Source organism: Panulirus ornatus, chromosome 68 (genome assembly GCF_036320965.1).
Source record: "Panulirus ornatus isolate Po-2019 chromosome 68, ASM3632096v1, whole genome shotgun sequence".
NCBI classification, from domain to species: Eukaryota; Metazoa; Arthropoda; class Malacostraca; order Decapoda; family Palinuridae; genus Panulirus; species Panulirus ornatus.
Window position 1 is genome coordinate 20032827 of NC_092291.1, and position 18352 is coordinate 20051178.

General features: G+C 46.8%; 1 protein-coding gene across 3 annotated transcripts in view; it reads left to right on the forward strand.

The window, feature by feature from the left end:
* The window catches only part of LOC139747260 (uncharacterized), a 292326-nt gene that overhangs the window by 269800 nt on the left and 4174 nt on the right, over positions 1–18352 (forward strand). For all 3 annotated transcript variants that reach the window (XM_071659355.1, XM_071659352.1, XM_071659353.1), the window contains one exon: positions 5902–5979. In XM_071659355.1, the coding sequence (XP_071515456.1) occupies positions 5902–5979 (78 nt within the window). The remainder of the gene's footprint in view (positions 1–5901; positions 5980–18352) is intronic.

The window sequence follows — 18352 nt, forward strand, 5'->3', positions numbered from 1 at the left end:
GCTCCTCTTAGTCGCCTTATACGACACGCAGGGAATACGTGGCCAGTATTCTTTCTCCCCTGTCTCCAGGGATATTATATATATATATATATATATATATATATATATATATATATATATATATATATATACAAAATCTTGATATATTTATCGTGTCTCTGAGGCAAGGACGACACCATCCGGGCCTGTAACCCGAGACATGACAGGATCACCAATTGTGACGACAACCGGTTCCTTGAGAGCAACTATGGCCGACTGATACGATAGATACGGCAGAGAACAAATCGCTCAGACGTTCCTCCTGAAGAAGGCTGTGGCGTTCCCATGTACACAACCACCAGTGCAAGTTAGACGACGTACCCGCTTCGATATTCGCTCCTGTGTTTATCATTTATGGTCTGTAAACTTTCTTGATTCGCGTCTTTTTTTTTTTTAAAAAAAAAGAAGTGTTTCCATAAGAGGATGTTCAGGGAGATAAATGGCATCTCCCTCCACAAGGAACGTGTTACATCTCTGAACTCAGAACGTCGCGAGGCCGTCACTCGCCACCGCAATAAACTTCCTTCTCCGTCTTAGCGAGCCATGAGAAGGTCGTCTGCTGCTCCAAGCTCATGATGCCACAAGAACAGCTCCTCATAATATCAAGCATGCGTTCCTCTCATGATGCCAGAAGAACAGAACCTCATAATATCAAGCATGTGTTCCTGTCATGATGCCAGAAGAACAGAACCTCATAATATCAAGCATGTGTTCCTGTCATGATGCCAGAAGAACAGAACCTCATAATAGCAAGCATGCGTTCCTCTCATGATGCCAGAAGAACAGAACCTCATAATATCAAGCATGTGTTCCTGTCATGATGCCAGAAGAACAGAACCTCATAATAGCAAGCATGCGTTCCTCTCATGATGCCAGAAGAACAGAACCTCATAATAGCAAGCATGCGTTCCTCTCATGATGCCAGAAGAACAGAACCTCATAATATCAAGCATGCGTTCCTCTCATGATGCCAGAAGAACAGAACCTCATAATATCAAGCATGCGTTCCTCTCATGATGCCAGAAGAACAGAACCTCATAATATCAAGCATGTGTTCCTCTCATGATGCCAGAAGAACAGAACCTCATAATATCAAGCATGCGTTCCTCTCATGATGCCAGAACAGAACCTCATAATATCAAGCATGTGTTCCTATCATGGTGCCAGAAGAACAGAGCCTCGCATCAAGCATGCGTGCGTTCGTATTCTAGAGGAGAATTTGGAATGAGAAATCCAGTAATATGCGGGGGAGATGAAAGCCATGCAAATTATGCCGGTATCTTGAGAACCTGTGGGTTTTACATCGTGTCAGGACAGCAGAGGAGGCTCTTGTGATGATAGAGCCAAGCGCAGGCAACGTCTGTCGACTCGCTACATGATCACCCCAGCGCACCGACCTCGCTAATAGGGTTTAGCACACGTTCGTAGCATCCTCCATGCAAGAATGTGGCTCCATTTTCTAATGGCGCGTTCAGCCTCATAGAACATGGTAGATATCTTACCTGTGGTGAATGAAAATGGAAAAACGCATTATAAAGGGGCTATACTAAATGAAGACGGATCAAGTTGTAAGAGTACAGGGTTCTCATTGTAAAAAACCCTGCTGATACCAAGGTCTTGGTAGAGTTATCTTACTGTGTTAGGTGTTATCAACAATGGCCCGTCGTGTTCTGGCCCCCGACATATGTTCTCACTACCGAGGAGAGTGATGCATGACAGGCAAGCTGAGGCTTTATCCCCTCCGGTGTTCACAAGAGAAGGTGTGGGAGGAGGGATGACGTCGTGAGAGACAGTGGAATCCAGACATTTTTATATTTTTTTGATAAATTTCGTTCCCGTCTGGAAAAAGTCTTCATGATAGCAACGTGTCCGTGGCAAGGGCACAGCCACTGACCTTACCTCAGTGTCAGGGAGGTGCGACACCCAGGCTGTGGCGCACCCAGGATGTAGCCCAGCCCTGGATATGACACTGTGTGACCCAGCGTTTGACGAAGATGCATATTCTTTTTATTATTTACTTTGCCACAGCGCAAGACCAAAACTGTCTGAGAGCAGGTTATGTGGGGAAGATATTTTCGTGCACAATGTGCATTAAGATATGGCATTGCCGGTAGGGCCACCAGTATGCAGTCGAATCACTAGAATTCAGACGTGTATAAGTAACTACGAATCATATTGATTCAGCGAATAAGCATCGGGCATATCCCACCTCCCGGCCTTCCACACCCACCAGCAAGAGGATGGAACGAAGCTGAGGATTCGAGAGTGTTTATTTAGCTTTCTATGCCTTAGGGTATGCAGCAAGGCCTGCTCACTTACCACAGGCGTGGACACTGATACACATCTAGTCTTCTCTGGATTATCTTCGTAGCTGAAGGTGTCTTGATACTTTCAGGTGTACATGTCATGAATACACCACTTCTTAAGACCTGACCCAGGACAAACCCCGGCAAGGCATGTCTCGCTAGTAAGATTCCATCGTCCATCAGGTCCCTCTTCACCGTTGTTTTCTTCTGTGTACAGATGGAGAAGGATTGTGGCATCAGATCCACTACCGTCGACTACCGTCGGCAACATCCTTTGCCCTCTGGTAGCTAAGGTGGCCGTCCAAAGCGAAGAAGCGACCTTACGTAGACCACTGCGAACGACTTGGCCTCGGAACCCCGCTGGGCTGTGAAGCAGTAGCCTCAAGACCTTACCGTAAGGCCCACACCCACCAGCAGGAGGGTGGTGTGGCCCTAGACTTTACAGCACACACCCACCGGCGGGAGGATGGGCGTGGCCCTAGACTTTACCGCACACACCCAGGAGGGTGGGATGGCTTTTCACTCTACCGCCCATAACCCACCAGCAGGGGTTTAGTGTGACCTAGGACTTCGGGGCCCTACACCCACCAGCAGGGAAGTAGGGAGACCAGGACTTCGCCACTCGCACCCACCAGCAGGAGATGAGCACAGAAAACCTCTTGTGAACTGCAGCTAAGTATCTCCCGGTGCGTAAGACACGACTCCTTTTCCAAACGGTCATATAGAACCTGCCAACACTGGAATGACACTGCTGGTAACTAAATGCGCTAATTTCATGGGAGCGATCATCTTGCCCGACACTGATGGTTCCTCTTCTTGATCAATATCCTCACCTCCATCGAGGTTCATCGTTGGTCATTTGTTGGCACTGCATTCACCCCAGTCAGAGGTCGCCTTTTCCAATCCCCTCCTTTCAGTGTGAAAGTGTCGATGATATTCATATTATATTTTCATTTCCTTGTATCTGGGATGATATTTGCGACTTGAAGAAGTCTTCATAAACACGTTAGATTCAACTGTCAGGTAGTGTCAGGTCTCGTGCGTCAGCTTTCGTAATAGATTCATACACGACGTTAGGGAATTTTCGAGAGGTCGTGAGCCTTTCCCGGAACGGCTCGGCTCGTGTGTGTTGTTGTTGTGGTCGCTTACACTCCGGTCCTGCCACCAGCTGCTTCACTGTTGCCAGTTCATCCCATGAAGTGATCATGAAGAGAGAAAGTATCCTCAGCTACTCAGCTACTCTTGTACGTAATCAAAAACGAAATATATGCATTTTGCTTTTCACGTGCGTACTTTATTCGTCATTTTTAAGGAATAAATGCGGGAAAATGCCGAAGCCGGAAACAAGAATTTGAGCCGAACATCTCGCAATTTAGCATCACGGTTCAGTAGCCGGACCCACAGTCGACTCATCCAAATTAATGTCAATTGAAAGTGTCTGAGCATCAGAGAGCTAACCCCCACTTCAAGTTATTAAGTCTGAGTTTAGTGACTATAATACATGCATTTCTGAGCCCAGCGTACTCTTTTTTTTTTTTCTTACACCGGGCTTCGTCATGCAATACTCCACCTTTCACTCGTGGTGGGCACAGGAGCGGACATTAATCATTTACTGTTGGCCGGAGCTTAGGGCATCAGGTTCGGGAATACAGAGGAGCATCTGCCATGGTCACCGGTCATCTTAGCCGCCCCTCCTGAGCAGATCCCTCGCCCGCTGGATAACACTAGGTGGTGAGGGGAGGCTGCTTGCTGTATTCCACCCCCTCACGTTTCCACATGTGCTCGTGTTTCTCTCAGAAATTGTGCCCCTGTCTTTTACAGCTAATTCCCCCCCGAACGCTTCTTTCCTCCTCTTGTGCGAGGAAGAATTTTGGGCTGTTCATTTTCCCCACGACCTCCCTTGACAACTCACCACGCCCCTCCCCTTCCCCCCTGCCCTCCTCACCCAAGCCTTTCGTGTTGCCAGCACCGTCGCTCGGGGTCTAGTCATGTCATGTGTGAATTAAGAGGCATCGTATTAGCTTCTAGAATGCTGGTCACAATCCGAGTGAACACTCTACTCACTTGTAGTTGGCTCAGATGTTACGTTGAGAAAATGCTGTGCACACGCCCTTACAGTCTATGTCAGTCTCGACACCCAAATTTAGGTGCCGTGTTACGGGAGTCTAAACTGGAAGGATGGGTTCCTGTACTCTGTGTATGTGTTTGTATTACATCTATATTCGCTCCTCCTGCGGCAGTTGCCACAAGACTCCTCCTCCTCTTCCTCCTCCTCCAGTTTGTCCCCGCGCGACCTCATCCCTTCTACCGTCTGTAACATGTGTCCGTGAACATCAGCCTGTACCTGTCTCTGAAAAAAAAGGACCTAACTGTGTCTACTTCTGGGAAACATGTATCTTTCTCGGAAAACATCTACCTGTATTCTTCCCTGGGAAATATCTACCTGTATCTGTATCTGGGAAACATCTACCTGTGTCTGTATCTGGGAAACATCTACCTGTATCTGTATCTGGGAAACATCTACCTGTATCTGTATCTGGGAAACATCTACCTGTATCTGTATCTGGGAAAACATCTACCAGTATCTGGGAAAGTATCTAAACTCGAATCTCCAGCAAGGAGTGGGATGCAGCACTGACACAATGCCTCATTATCAAGCTTTTTTCTGAGCCAGTGCACCTGAAAGCGGGTACAAGCTTATCCGATTTTATACCACATTCATCTGGTCCCGCGCCGTCTGCAGCCAAAGCCCTTCTTTACCATTACTGTACACAATTCTTGCCACAAAAACCCCCAAATGACGTTTATGGAGTCCTGTTTGCCCCGAGCCCGTTGTTAAGCCGACAAAACGAGCTTGAAATGGCGAAGATTTTTATCTCTCGTCCTCCTTTTCAATGGAGTTAGGCGGGTCGGGGAAGGAGGAGGAGGAGGGGCTGTAATCCAGTTCCAGGCGTGGACAATCGGGGTCGGCCGTGAGCTGTAGATGTTAGACGCCAGAAGTTGTAACCCCCGTGGCCTTTGCCCTGGATTCCGCGTCGGCTGGCGGTGCCGGGCCGAGCGTCCCGGTGGCTAATGCCTGAAATCTGTTTTCACAGACGAATCAAGACTTTCGTAGCTTCATCAAAAAAAAAAAAGTCATATTTTTCTTTCTCTTCTTTTTTGCTGTTCGAACGTGTTTTTACCGATTCTCGCTCCGCTGAGCCATTTGGTGGTAACCTGGCCTCCCAACATCGTTGTTATAGTTCCGTGGCAAAGAAGGACAGATACGTCTCGAAGGTAATCGCTCGGGGCATGTCTCCTGGCCTGGCGGGAGATGCGTCCCTCACTGCAAAGAAACATTTGCTTGATAGATTAAGCGCGATGCTTCAGGTGAGCTCAGGTTTAATTGTATATCTTTAGTAATTGTGATATATATATATATATATATATATATATATATATATATATATATATATATATATATATATATATATATATATATATATATATTAGTGTATAGTTAAGCTATGAAACTTGTGAGCTTGTTTTACCTGTGTTCAATTGTCTCCCTCCCCAGATGAACCAGCTGTGTAAGGTGTGCGGGGAACCTGCCGCCGGCTTCCACTTCGGCGCCTTCACCTGCGAGGGCTGCAAGGTGAGTGTTGTGTGAGCGCCTCACCTCCCTCGGGCTTAGTCTGAAGGGAGAATGTTCTGATTGATGTGTGAGATATGTGTGATGATGTGTGAGATATGTGTGATAATGTGTGAAATATGTGTGATAATGTGTGATAATGTGTGAAATATGTGTGATAATGTGTGGGATATGTGTGGTAATGTGTAAGATATGTGAAATAATGTGTGAGATACATGTGATAATGTGTGTGATATGTGTGATAATGTGTGAGATATGTGTGATAATGTGTGAGGTATGTGTGATAATGTGTGGGATATATGTGGTAATGTGTGAGATATGTGTGGTAATGTGTGAGATATGTGTGATAATGTGTGAGATATGTGTAATAATATGTGAGATATGTGTAATGATGTGTGGGATATGTGTGATATACGTGAGGTATGTGTAATGATATGTGGGATATGTGTAATGATTATTTTTAGATGTGAACGGGGATTAACTTGTTTGATTTAGACATTATATATTTCACTCACGGTGGTGATGTTGAAATTTTGATTATTTGCGATGAAAAGATCATAGAGTATCTTAGTTGCTCGCTCATGAGCGAAGTGATCGATTCTCTTACGTCGGGACGACACCGCAAGTAGCCCTACATATGATCGTATCCTTCTTGATGGCAGCCGTATGGCATTGGATGCCGCAGGACGAAGATTGTAGTGACGTATGAAATCATGAAGGCGTGGTGATATTTCTCTTCAAAGCGAAGGTGACACTTGTTGACATTAAGTGGTATTTTACCGCAGCTTCTAGGTATGTCATTGTTCGGAGTCTTGCATATATGATACTTGATTGAATGTTCGTAAGTATTCAGACAGAATATTGAAAGTAAGCGTTCGTAAGTATTCAGACAATATTCAGAGTAGGCGTTCGTAAGTGCTCAGACAGAATATTCAGAGTAAGCGTTCGTAAGTGCTCAGACAGAATATTCAGAGTAAGCGTTCGCAAGTATTCAGGCAGAATAATCAGAGTAAACGTTCGTAAGTATTCAGGCAGAATATCCAGAGTAAGCGTTCGTACGTATTCAGGCAGAATATTCAGAGGTGTAATGGACAAGAACACGCTCCTGGCTGTAAGGGTTGGACAGACGCAGCGTCCTGACACGCCAGGCGCCACCCCCCCGCCCGCGCATCTTGCCACCGGACTGTGAATCAAGACGTTATGATGAAGACGGAGACGAGGAAGAGAAGAAAAAAAAAGGAGAAAAGATCGTGTCGATTATACACAGCCGTGAACCTCTGTGATCCGGCATCGCGGATCGCGAAGTTGGTGGGCGAGACTTTCCATTGTACGTCCCGTCCGTCCTTCCCGAGATGCGTCAGATCCAGGCCTCGCCTCCAAGATAACCCCCGTATTTACGAGTCATTGTTTGTGGAGGCTGAGGGGCGTCCCGTCCTGCGGCAGCGTCCTTGCCCGGCCGACCCTGTGTGTGTCTCCTCCTCCCCAGTGGCTGGCGGCGGCGGAGGAGGGTCCAGACACCCTGACGAAGATGATCAGGCCAATAGGTCTTCTTCTTGTCTCTGTTACGCCACCTGGATTTAGCTGTTCAGGGAATATATATATATATATATATATATATATATATATATATATATATATATATATATATATATATATATATATATTTCTTTTAAACTATTCGTTATTTCCCGCGTTAGCGAGGTAGCGTTAAGAACAGAGGACTGGGCCTTTGTGGAATATCCTCACCTGGCGCCCCACTCTGTTCCTTCTTTTGGAAAATTAAAAAAAAAACGAGAAGGGAGGATTTCCAGCCCCCCGCTCCCTCCCCTTTTAGTCGCCTTGTACGACACGCAGGGAATACGTGGGAAGTAATCTTAATCCCCTATCCCCAGGGATAATATATATATATATATATATATATATATATATATATATATATATATATATATATATATATATATATATATATCATCCTTGGGATAGGGTAGAAAGTATGTTATCCAGATATATCTTGTGTGTCATCGAAGGCGTCGTCTATAGGGTGCTGGAGCGGGTAATCTGGAAATCCTCCCTTCTTATATTATCTCTTCTAAACTGAGAAAAAAGAATTAGAGGATTTTTTTTTTCCTTTTTCTGGAACTCGATCATTTATTCCTGACGCTAAGGGGAGAAAAAAAAAATCGAGCAGTTGTAAGAGACAAGGAAAAATAAATCTCTATCTGTCTCTATAATCAGCTATCTATGTACATATGCGGTCCGACTCCGAGTCCTAAACACACACACACACACACACACACACACACACACACACACACACACACACACACACACGCATACACACACACACACAGGTGCTCTTTGCCGGGGGGGGTCAGCTCTGTGTGTGTGTGTGTGTGTGTGTGTGTGTGTGTGGGGACCATTACCTGTGTGCACGGAGTCTTGGAGGGGCCAGGCCACAGAGAGTGCTTGTTTATGATGGCCGACGCTTCCCCCTGGCGTGTTAAGCGGCAGTTACCCATGTTGGGTGCGTGGCTCCGGCCATGACAATTCCGAGGGCGTGCCCAGGTTACACTGGGGCCTAATGGGTGCGTGATTGCATGTCTCTCACGGTGCTCGACACGCTCTCTCTCTCTCTCTCTCTCTCTCTCTCTCTCTCTCTCTCTCTCTCTCTCTCTCTCTCTCTCTCTCTCTCTCTCTCTCTCACACACACACACACACACACATACACACACACACACACACATACACACACACACACACACACACCCACAGTCCAGCACTGCATTCCCGTTCGTCTGTGTGTTTTAGTGAGCGTGTTTGGCGGGGGTACTACGTGTGTGTAATTATGTATATATATATATATATATATATATATATATATATATATATATATCTTTTCTTTTCTTTCATACTATTCGCCATTTCCCGCGTTAGCAAGGTAGCGTTAAGAACAGAGGACTGGGCCTCTGAGGGAATATCCTCACCTGGCCTCGTTCTCTGTTCCTTCTTTTGGAAAATCAAAAAAAAAAATGAGAGGGGAGGATTTCCAGCCCCCCGCTCCCTCCCCTTTTAGTCGCCTTCTACGACACGCAGGGAATACGTGGGAAGTATTCTTTCTCCCCTATCCCCAGGGATAATATATATATATATATATATGTATATATATATTTCTTCTTTCATACTATTCGCCATTTCCCGCATTAGGGAGGTAGCGTTATGAAGAGAGGACTGGGCCTTTGAGGGAATCTCTTCACCTGGCCCCCTTCTCTGTCCCGTGCACCCCTTCCCCAACCCCATCTCTTGAAGATCCTCCGCCACCTTGCAGCTTTTGAATCATCTGTGTGCCGTCCGCATTTACAGTTTCATCGCTCAGTGTATCCCATTCTTACGCTGCCATGAGAGTGCTGCGTCTTTGCATCTGTTCTCTCTCAAGTCTTTTGCTTGGTTTCATGTCGCATGGCCTCTGGCTGTTCTCTCTGTGAGCATCTCCCGAAGAGCTGTTCACTGTCGACGTCATCAAACGGGTTTCATGCTCAAAAGGTCGTGATGTGATCGTCCCTTACTTTTCTCTCTTCCATCGTGGACTCGTTTTCTGTGCTTTTCTAAATTGAGGTAAACAGACTTTATAAGTACATTCTACTTTTTTTTCTTTTTGCCCGACTTGAGCGATGCACTTCTAAGTATTTCCTTAACTGTGCATTTCGCTGGAGTTGTAATATTTGCCAGTAAACAGGTTGTCTCCTTCCGAAGACTCTAAAAGACGGGGTCTCTGGCAACAACAGGTCAGGGACAGTGTGTCGATCCCCAGGTCGAACACACGCACACACACACACCGACACACACACACACACACACACACACACACACACACACACACACACACACACACACACACACACAGATTCCTGCAAGTTATTTCATATCAGACCATCGTATAGAGGCTTTCGTAATCTGTGTCTCATCCCTTTCGAGTTTCTCTTCGTCCCCTTCGTGGCTTGACCCTGTTATCTTCCTCCCTTACTTCCCTCATGACATTTGTCTCATCCGCACACATATACAGGTATGAATGAGTACAGACCATTAGGCAGGTGATTTCCCCTTGGTCCATTGATTCCCCCTCAAGGTCCAGTGGTTTGCCCAGGGCTAGTGATTTCCCCAAATGCTGTGATTTCCCCTTAACCCCCTTCGCCTCCCTCCTCCCTCAAGTCCAATGATCCCCCGACTGCGGTGATTTCCCTAGGTGCAGTGATCCCCCCGCTCGTGTGCAGTGACCCATCATGGGATTGAGGCAGCCAAGCACACCCTCTCCGGGGCAGACGGCACTGCTCTCCCGCGGACATTTTTGAGTGTGTTTTTCGAGTCTGTCTTCCTTCATGGTCCGAGGATGTTGACCGCCATCATATTTGCGACACTTGACGACGTGTACAGAGAGTAAGATGATGTGGTGATGTATTTATCATTATATATTCATGTGCGTATTTAGACAGATATCACGACATGCGTCTCCCATTCCTCACACTCGAATATCCACAGAATACCTCAGTGATCTTCAGGTCATGGGGCTGTCGCTGTGGCATCGTCCGGGTAGACTCTGTTTCTTGATAGACCATAACATCACCGCCTCAAGGTATCAGGGAGCGTAACACCACAGTTCCAGTGTTGATAGCGAAGGAACGTAACGTCCCCAGCGTATCATCAAAGTTTAAACAGTCGTGATGTCGGGGATCATACGATTCCCTCGACTGCCAGTGAGTCACGGACGACCTATGGCCTAACCACACGACTACTAACGGAAACCTTATCATGTAGAGAATTCCAATAATGGAGTCGGATACCTGTATAATGACTGCGTAATGGTATAGCATTCAAGACAAAAAAAAGGTTCGTATGAATGATGAACAAAGCTTGTTAATAACCACTTGATGATCCAACTACCTATCGTAACAATAGTTATGAATTAGCACAACACACAGTACGATCATATATATAGAAAAAAGGAAGACGAGATCCCGGTTCAACCATCTACAGATGGAACAGCTTAACGAAGCCGCGACCTACAGAACGAAACAACGAAACATCGCCTCAAATTATTGGCTACATTTTTCTCTATCTCTCCTCTCCCGTCTCCCCCGCTCCTCTGCATCTCACTCCCCGCCTCTCACTGCCTCTCTTCCTCACCTTCCCTCTCTCTTCACAACCCTGATGGTTCATATAGCGAACGAATCATCGACCAAAGGACTCACTACCTCACCGAACAAACGCGACCCCGATCCACCCGTGGATATAACGATCTGGTTGAACGAGAGAAAGCAAACGTAAACCACTCGACCTGACAGTAAAATCCACTAGTCATAATCAGGAAAAAAAATGAAAATTTGAAAAAATGCCAAAAAAAAATTTTAAACTAAAAATTCAGTTAAAAATTCAACCGGTTATTGAGCAAACTCTAAGAAAAAAAAAAAAGACGAGGCGAATTAATGAGCTATGTAGGGAAGAAGAGGCCTGGCGAGGGAACATATTAACTAGGGTTACCTGATAAGTGAACCGGTTGTAACCGGAGCATCAGCATACTTTACACTCTACTGAGCAATTGGGACGAACTGTTCTGGTTACGCTAGACGCCTTGTATGGGCTGGCAGACATTCTCTCTCTCTCTCTCTCTCTCTCTCTCTCTCTCTCTCTCTCTCTCTCTCTCTCTCTCTCTCTCTCTCTCTCTCTCTCTCTCTCTCATATATATATATATATATATATATATATATATATATATATGTGTGTGTGTGTGTGTGTGTGTGTGTGTGTTTACCCTACCCTGAGCTAAGTACCCATTTTATCTACCAGCCCCCCAGGGTGGATGAACAGCTGGGTTGAGTGCGGACCGACTGCCGCAACGAAAATTCGAACCTTTGCGCTCGACCCTGGGCGGCCCGTGAATGCGTCACGGTCAGGAGTTACGACACAGTAACAAACAACAAACATAACCCCTCGGCAGACCCTCGGCCTTCCATCCACGAAGGCCACCCAGCGAAGCTCTCTAACCACGGTGTTCTTTTGTGCGAAATTCTCCCTCTTTTATCTCAAACCGCCGACCATTATGCATGTCCCATTCTCGAAAACCAATGGTTGCGTCGTGACTGTCCATCATGGCGTATCATTGTTATATTCCCAATCATAGTCCTCCCGCTAGGTAATGAGCGAGTTAAAAGTCCACTAATTTGTAGCCTCTCCCATTCGCCTCAAAGTCGGATTGTACAATAGGTCTAAGGGAAAGAATTAATAGAACACAGGGAGACGGCGGGAACGTGCACACGAGAGAAAGAAGCCATCCTGCCTCAAGCTGGACTCTCTCCACGGCCCCTCAGCGTCCACCTCCTCGGCCCCGGCTGCTCACGGACGCTAAGAATTATTCCAGCGGGGGGACGCGCTGTCGCCCCTCCAGCATTTATCTTCGTGGGGGTTTCGGTTGTTGGATTTCTCGTCCTTTGTTTTGCTTTATGCACGACACACACACACACACACACACACACACACACAACGTACGCTTGTACAGCAAGGGCTCAGCAAGAACAGAAAAATGGAAGAACGTCACCGATTTCTTCATTTTATACATACAGTTACAGATTGATTAGGAGTGAGTGGGTGAGGGAGTGAAGTTTGGAGATCGTACAGTGTCGTTCAATCCTGATGTTGCAGTGAGCATAGAGGCAAAGCCAGTATTCCAGAGAATACAGGAGTAGTGGTGACCTGTCTTCCCCAGTGCGGGATAACGTAAGAGTTTCAGGAGCTGCTGGTGCCAGATGATCGTCTGCTTGGGACAGTATATGATGGAAGAAGTTTTGTATTGATAAATGTCGGCCTGTAAGTTTGGTAACTTACAGGCCGACTGAACAGGAAAAATAGGAAGAAGAAATTTCATCGAATACTGAAAGGCAATAATGAAGATTCAGGGTTGGTGCAGGGGAGAACGAAGTAAAGTGGTTTTGTCGATGGAATAAGTTGTAGAAAGAGGTGCTTTATCTGCAGAGAAATGTAGTGGATGTGTTTGGATCTGCGCGGAGGACGTTAGACGTAGAAGAATCTAGTCTTTAGAAGACATTCAATAGATCTTCCTGTTTTACAGTATCACTGAATACACGGGATTGAAAACGGTAGATACACCATCAACAGCGGATATCATGTTCACACACAGCAGCTTGGGAACTAGAAGGGATATTTGATCCGAGTCTGCGAGTTAAGCCAGCCACGAAGCTCGTAAATGTATGTTATTACTAAACACATGCAAGAGATATCAGAGATGTAAACTAACGCTACAGGTAGATGGAGGAGAGGAATCTATAAAGAAATGAGCAGATTTTTTTTCTAAGAACTTAAACTGAGGAGCGATACCACCACATTAAGGAGTATGGAGCAGTGCTGCAAAAGGCTCTTTTCCAGGTACATAATGAGCAAGTCAGTAGATGGGTCCCGTGGTGGGAGATGGAGAGAGAGAGAGAGAGAGAGAGAGAGAGAGAGAGAGAGAGAGAGAGAGAGAGAGAGAGAGAGAGAGATGGAGAATAATGGGACGTTGTCCAACAGGTGATGTCAAAAGACCAAGGAAAGAGAGACGTACTACAAAGAAAACTCATGACACACAACTACCGGGCAGCACTGGTAGATAGAGCAAGGAACGGAACGAGCACAGTAGAGGAACGAAGGAAAATTTCGAAAAATGTAATGCATTGAGGAGAAGGCAAGAGAGATCCCTTAACAGTTCCATCTATTTCGCGTCTGAGGGAGAAGATAGACCGAAGGTAATGGTAACTGAAACAGAGAGACACATATGACGAGCTAAATGATGTATTCTAGAGTGTCTTCAGTCAAATAGGTAGGATTACAATGCTGCCGAAACAGGATTAAGGATCATTGAAATAAACTAGGCCATCACACGAGATATGAATATGCTTATGAAGGATCTAGACCCATTAAAAAACGTATGACCCCGGGCGACATCATGACCACCGGGATCACAGGGATACAATGGACAGAAATACTGGATGGCCCGCCCACCTGAAACGTTTCAGTACTCGCTTGAGGAGGGTCCGATTCCAGGGCAGTAGAAAGGGAATCCGGAAAGCGCACATAGATTCAGGTCGGTATTACTGAAAAAGCATAGCCTCAGAACTCCTGGATAAGATCAGTATCAAATGAGTAGATAGATATCCACAAAAAGAGAGAGTCACCTGATATACGTGCGAAGGAACAAGAACTCACAAATCTGTTGGATCCCTGTGGTAGCTGAGAAGGCAGATGATGTGTGGACTTTTCAACGGCCAGAGGCACTTGACGCTGTCCTCCACAGGGGACTGGTTAAAGAAAAAATGTATGTATGTATGATTTCCAGGTACCCATAAGGAGGAGGAGCTGCATCAGTGTGCATCAAAAACAACCTAAACGACTTTCTGAGCCAGAAATGTTGAGTGCAGGAAAGATGCATCACCCTCGTTCTAGCACTCTAAATTCCATTGCTCCTGATATATATATATATATATATATATATATATATATATATATATATATATATATATATATATATATATATATATGGGTGTTACTGGGCTACGCCTACAAGAGGTTACATTTGCGAGTGAAAACTTCACCCTTGGCGAGGTTGTATCAGTAGGAGTACGATTTTGTCAAAGAACTTCTCTCTCCAAAGGAGTCTACAGTTCCCTGCTACTGGAAGTAGCACCGCCTTGGGCTGCAGGAGCCTATGGAAATGTCATGGGTAACGCCAGGACTCTTTCACAGAAACTGGTCTTTGGGTTATTTACAAATATATGCGTATCTTTTCCTGCGTGTATATGCCATCCTCTGTGCAGGTATCCCACTGGTCTCTCACACTTGCCTCATAGGATTCCGCGTCCCTCTCTCTGACCCCACTAGGTCATGGAGAGAGGCCCCTCTGCCACTGTATGGGTGGGACCGGGAAATTATTCATGATCCGTATGATTAACCTCTGCCCTCCCTGCCGGAGACCTGGCTTATAAAACTTACTGTGATGACAGCTGTACACTCTAGTGGCAGTCATCATCTAATCTGACTCCCTCCTCTTGTGTGGGGGATCATCTCATCATCTCTCTCTCTCTCTCTCTCTCTCTCTCTCTCTCTCTCTCTCTCTCTCTCTCTCTCTCTCTCTCTCATGCCGTCTGAGTGCTGGGGGTGGGGGTGGGGGGGGGGGGGTTTGTTGGCGGAGGGGCACAGGTCTTGCAAGAGTATGGAGGAGTTGGGAGTTCAAGGGTGGATGACTCTGGGAGGCGAGGAAGAGGAGGATAGGGCTGGGAGGGAGCAGGGCCTTGGGGTGGTTGTGGTGAGGGTTTGGTGTGGGTGAGGCGGAGGTGCAGGTGAGAGAACACAGAGTAAGGGTGTGAGGACGAGTAGAGAGGTGAGGTAGACGGACTTCCGGGGCCGCCCCCCTTCGTGACTGGTCTGGAAGGTCTGAACTGTATGGCTCCCCCAGATATCATCAGTCCATCGGTGTCCACATGACGACATTTCCCCCCCTCCCTTTTCGGACGCTGCAAACAGCAGGTGGTCAAGGTTCTGTCCATGGATACACGTTTCCTTCTTAAACCAGGGGGGGACACAGGGGCCAAACGCCATAGATACCCTCGTATGATATCCTCGGTGAATGACGGATGGTGAATGATACGTATATACCATACAGTTATGGTGACTGGTTGATTGTAGACCGAGGACCACCAGTATTCAACCAAAAGGAAACCGCAGGTTAGCCACTTAGATGAAGGCGTCTGGACGTCTCGTCTGTGTAACAAGCAGCTGAACGTATCATGATCCCTCGCACAGAACATTAAGAAGTCAGTGAAGGTCCGCTCAGATCCGTCTGATGAAGTGCATCTGCTTGTACGCATCTTACATACCGTGATAACAGACCAGTTTCAGAACAGTGGGCGAGTCGCTGATCGTAATACTGTACATTCACGTAGACGGAATCCCGCGCGAGAAATGAGTCTCTTTCATCAGCGTCGTGGCGGAGTATGGGGAACCCAGATGAAAACAAACGACTCACCTATTGTCTGCCGCTTGGGGGGGCTATTGTTTGCCGCTTTGAGGGTATTGTTTAACGGTAACTGTTATAGGAGGGAAGAGAAGGAGGAAGCATTTCGTTTGACCCTGCGCTCCGTCCACGTTGCCTCCGCATGAATTTGAAAAATAAAACTACCTCCGCGAAGTCGTTCACTCATCTTTATGATTCGAAAGACGATAATAACCTTGGCTAATGAGGCTCCGGCCAGATACAAAGGTGGGCGTGATTGTCGACCAGGTGTGGGTAATTATGGTAATGGTGTTTCATACTTGTCTGGCAAATGACCGACTAAGTACCTCGAGTCGAGTCTTTGAAGCCTCACGTGATGATGAACCTTCCCTCCTGCTCACACGGCCTTATCCCGAGTAGGATGAGGCCTTAATGTGAATATGGGTTAGCCGAGTGTGCTTTTGTGTTCAGATTTTCCACCTAATCATTTAAGGTGCCAGGGACTCTCGCAGCGCCTTGGGAAGTTCATTTGTCTCACGTCTACCCTAGGAGGAGGGAGGTGGAAGGAGGAGGTGGGGGGAGGTGGAGGTTGTAGGAGTGGCGAACCATCTCACAAGATATTGTCCCCTTCACTCACACTCAGGTTTTTTTGCCTCATTATTCTCTTTCCCTCCGTCATGTATATGATTTAAGCATGAGTAAAAAAAAAAAAAAAAGAGGGGAGAATCTACTCATTAATATACGCCTTTCCAAACACTCTCTCGGGTTTGAGTCTGCGGAGGATCCATTAAACGGTGCATCATTTCCATTTTTAAGCGTCTGGTGTCTTGCGCGAATTGCGAGTCCCGCCAAGTTGGTGGGAGTGGCGGGAGGGCGCCAAGTTCACAGGCGCCTCGCGGGTAATTCCTCATGTGGGTGGAGGGATGGTCGTTTGCTCTGCCCAGTAAACCAAACTCTTTATAAACAAAATTGTTATCACCGTTCCTTAAATAGACATTGCAAGGTAGAACAGCTTATGCTGTAATTTGGCAGTTTTGGTTACAGTCGGACCTTTTTCTTTTTTTTGTAATCTTTGATATTTTTTCCTTACAAATGTGTGTTTTTGTATTTGAAAGCGCTGTATGATCCTTGACGGGTTAATACTTACTTCTGTATTCTCGACGACTGATAGTCATTTCTTCTGTATTCTCCACTTCTTGACCCTTTTTTTTTGTGTGTGTATATTTCTGTAACCTTACGTCATTAAGGCCCAAATATCAAATGACCGTCCATAGCTTGGATCGTTAAGAATACACGCGCATCATGCATTGATCACACTCATCAGAATTGACGACGGTCGCTAGAAGCTGTGCGTCACGACTCCACGGTAAAAATCTTCCCTCACGTTAGAAAACTCTTTATCTCTCCGTTGCTCTCGAAATGTACACACGGTCGTCACCGGCATCATAGCGAGCGTCACGCAAGCCTCACTCACATCTCAGGGAATGCATTGGGCCGGGAGCCCAGCCCAGTCGCGGGTCTGTTTAACCCCCGCCTCACGTCACAGACGACCCGGATGGACGTGTAAGAAAACATCTCTCTCTCTCTCTCTCTCTCTCTCTCTCTCTCTCTCTCTCTCTCTCTCTCTCTCTCTCTCTCTCTCTCTCTCTCTCTCTCTCTCTCTCTCTCTCTCTCTCTCTCCTATTTCTTCAGCTGTACTCGTCCTCTCCTGTATCTTATCATCCTCCACCATGTCTTTCACGATGATCTCGGCCGTCTCACCTCCATCGGCTTCTCAAAATGCTCTTTCCTCTATACCTCCTCCGATAGCTCTTCCCCAGCCTCCTCCTCCTCCTCCTCCTCCTCCTCCTCCACACTTCACCCTCACTAAGCCGCCCCGCACCGCCCCATCTCGGCCGGCCCTCCTGCCCCATCTCCTCGTATCCCGGCCATTCTCACCAACCCACCCTGTTCCGTCTTGCCTCTCTCACCGCCCCGCCCCGCCCCGTTCCTCCCCGGGCATCGTCACCGCCTCTCTTCGACCGCCCCGTCCCGTCTCGTTCCATCATGCCCCGCCCCGCTCCGTCTCGCCCCAGCCTGCCACCTCCCAGTCTTCACAGTATCCGTCACCATCTCATCTCAGCACAGATCGTAAGTGTTGTTATCGCGCGGTCGGATCACCCGCTCGATCATTCATATTGCCGCGACGTCATGGCTCCTCCGTGACGTTATTTTTCTTCGTGACGTCATCACTCTGTGATGTCACTATGTGAAAGGAGGGAGAGCCAACACAGTCTCGTCAGAATACTGAGGGAGAAGAGGAGAAAAAGGGGGGTTAGAATGGAAGAGAGATGATAGAACGGAGGG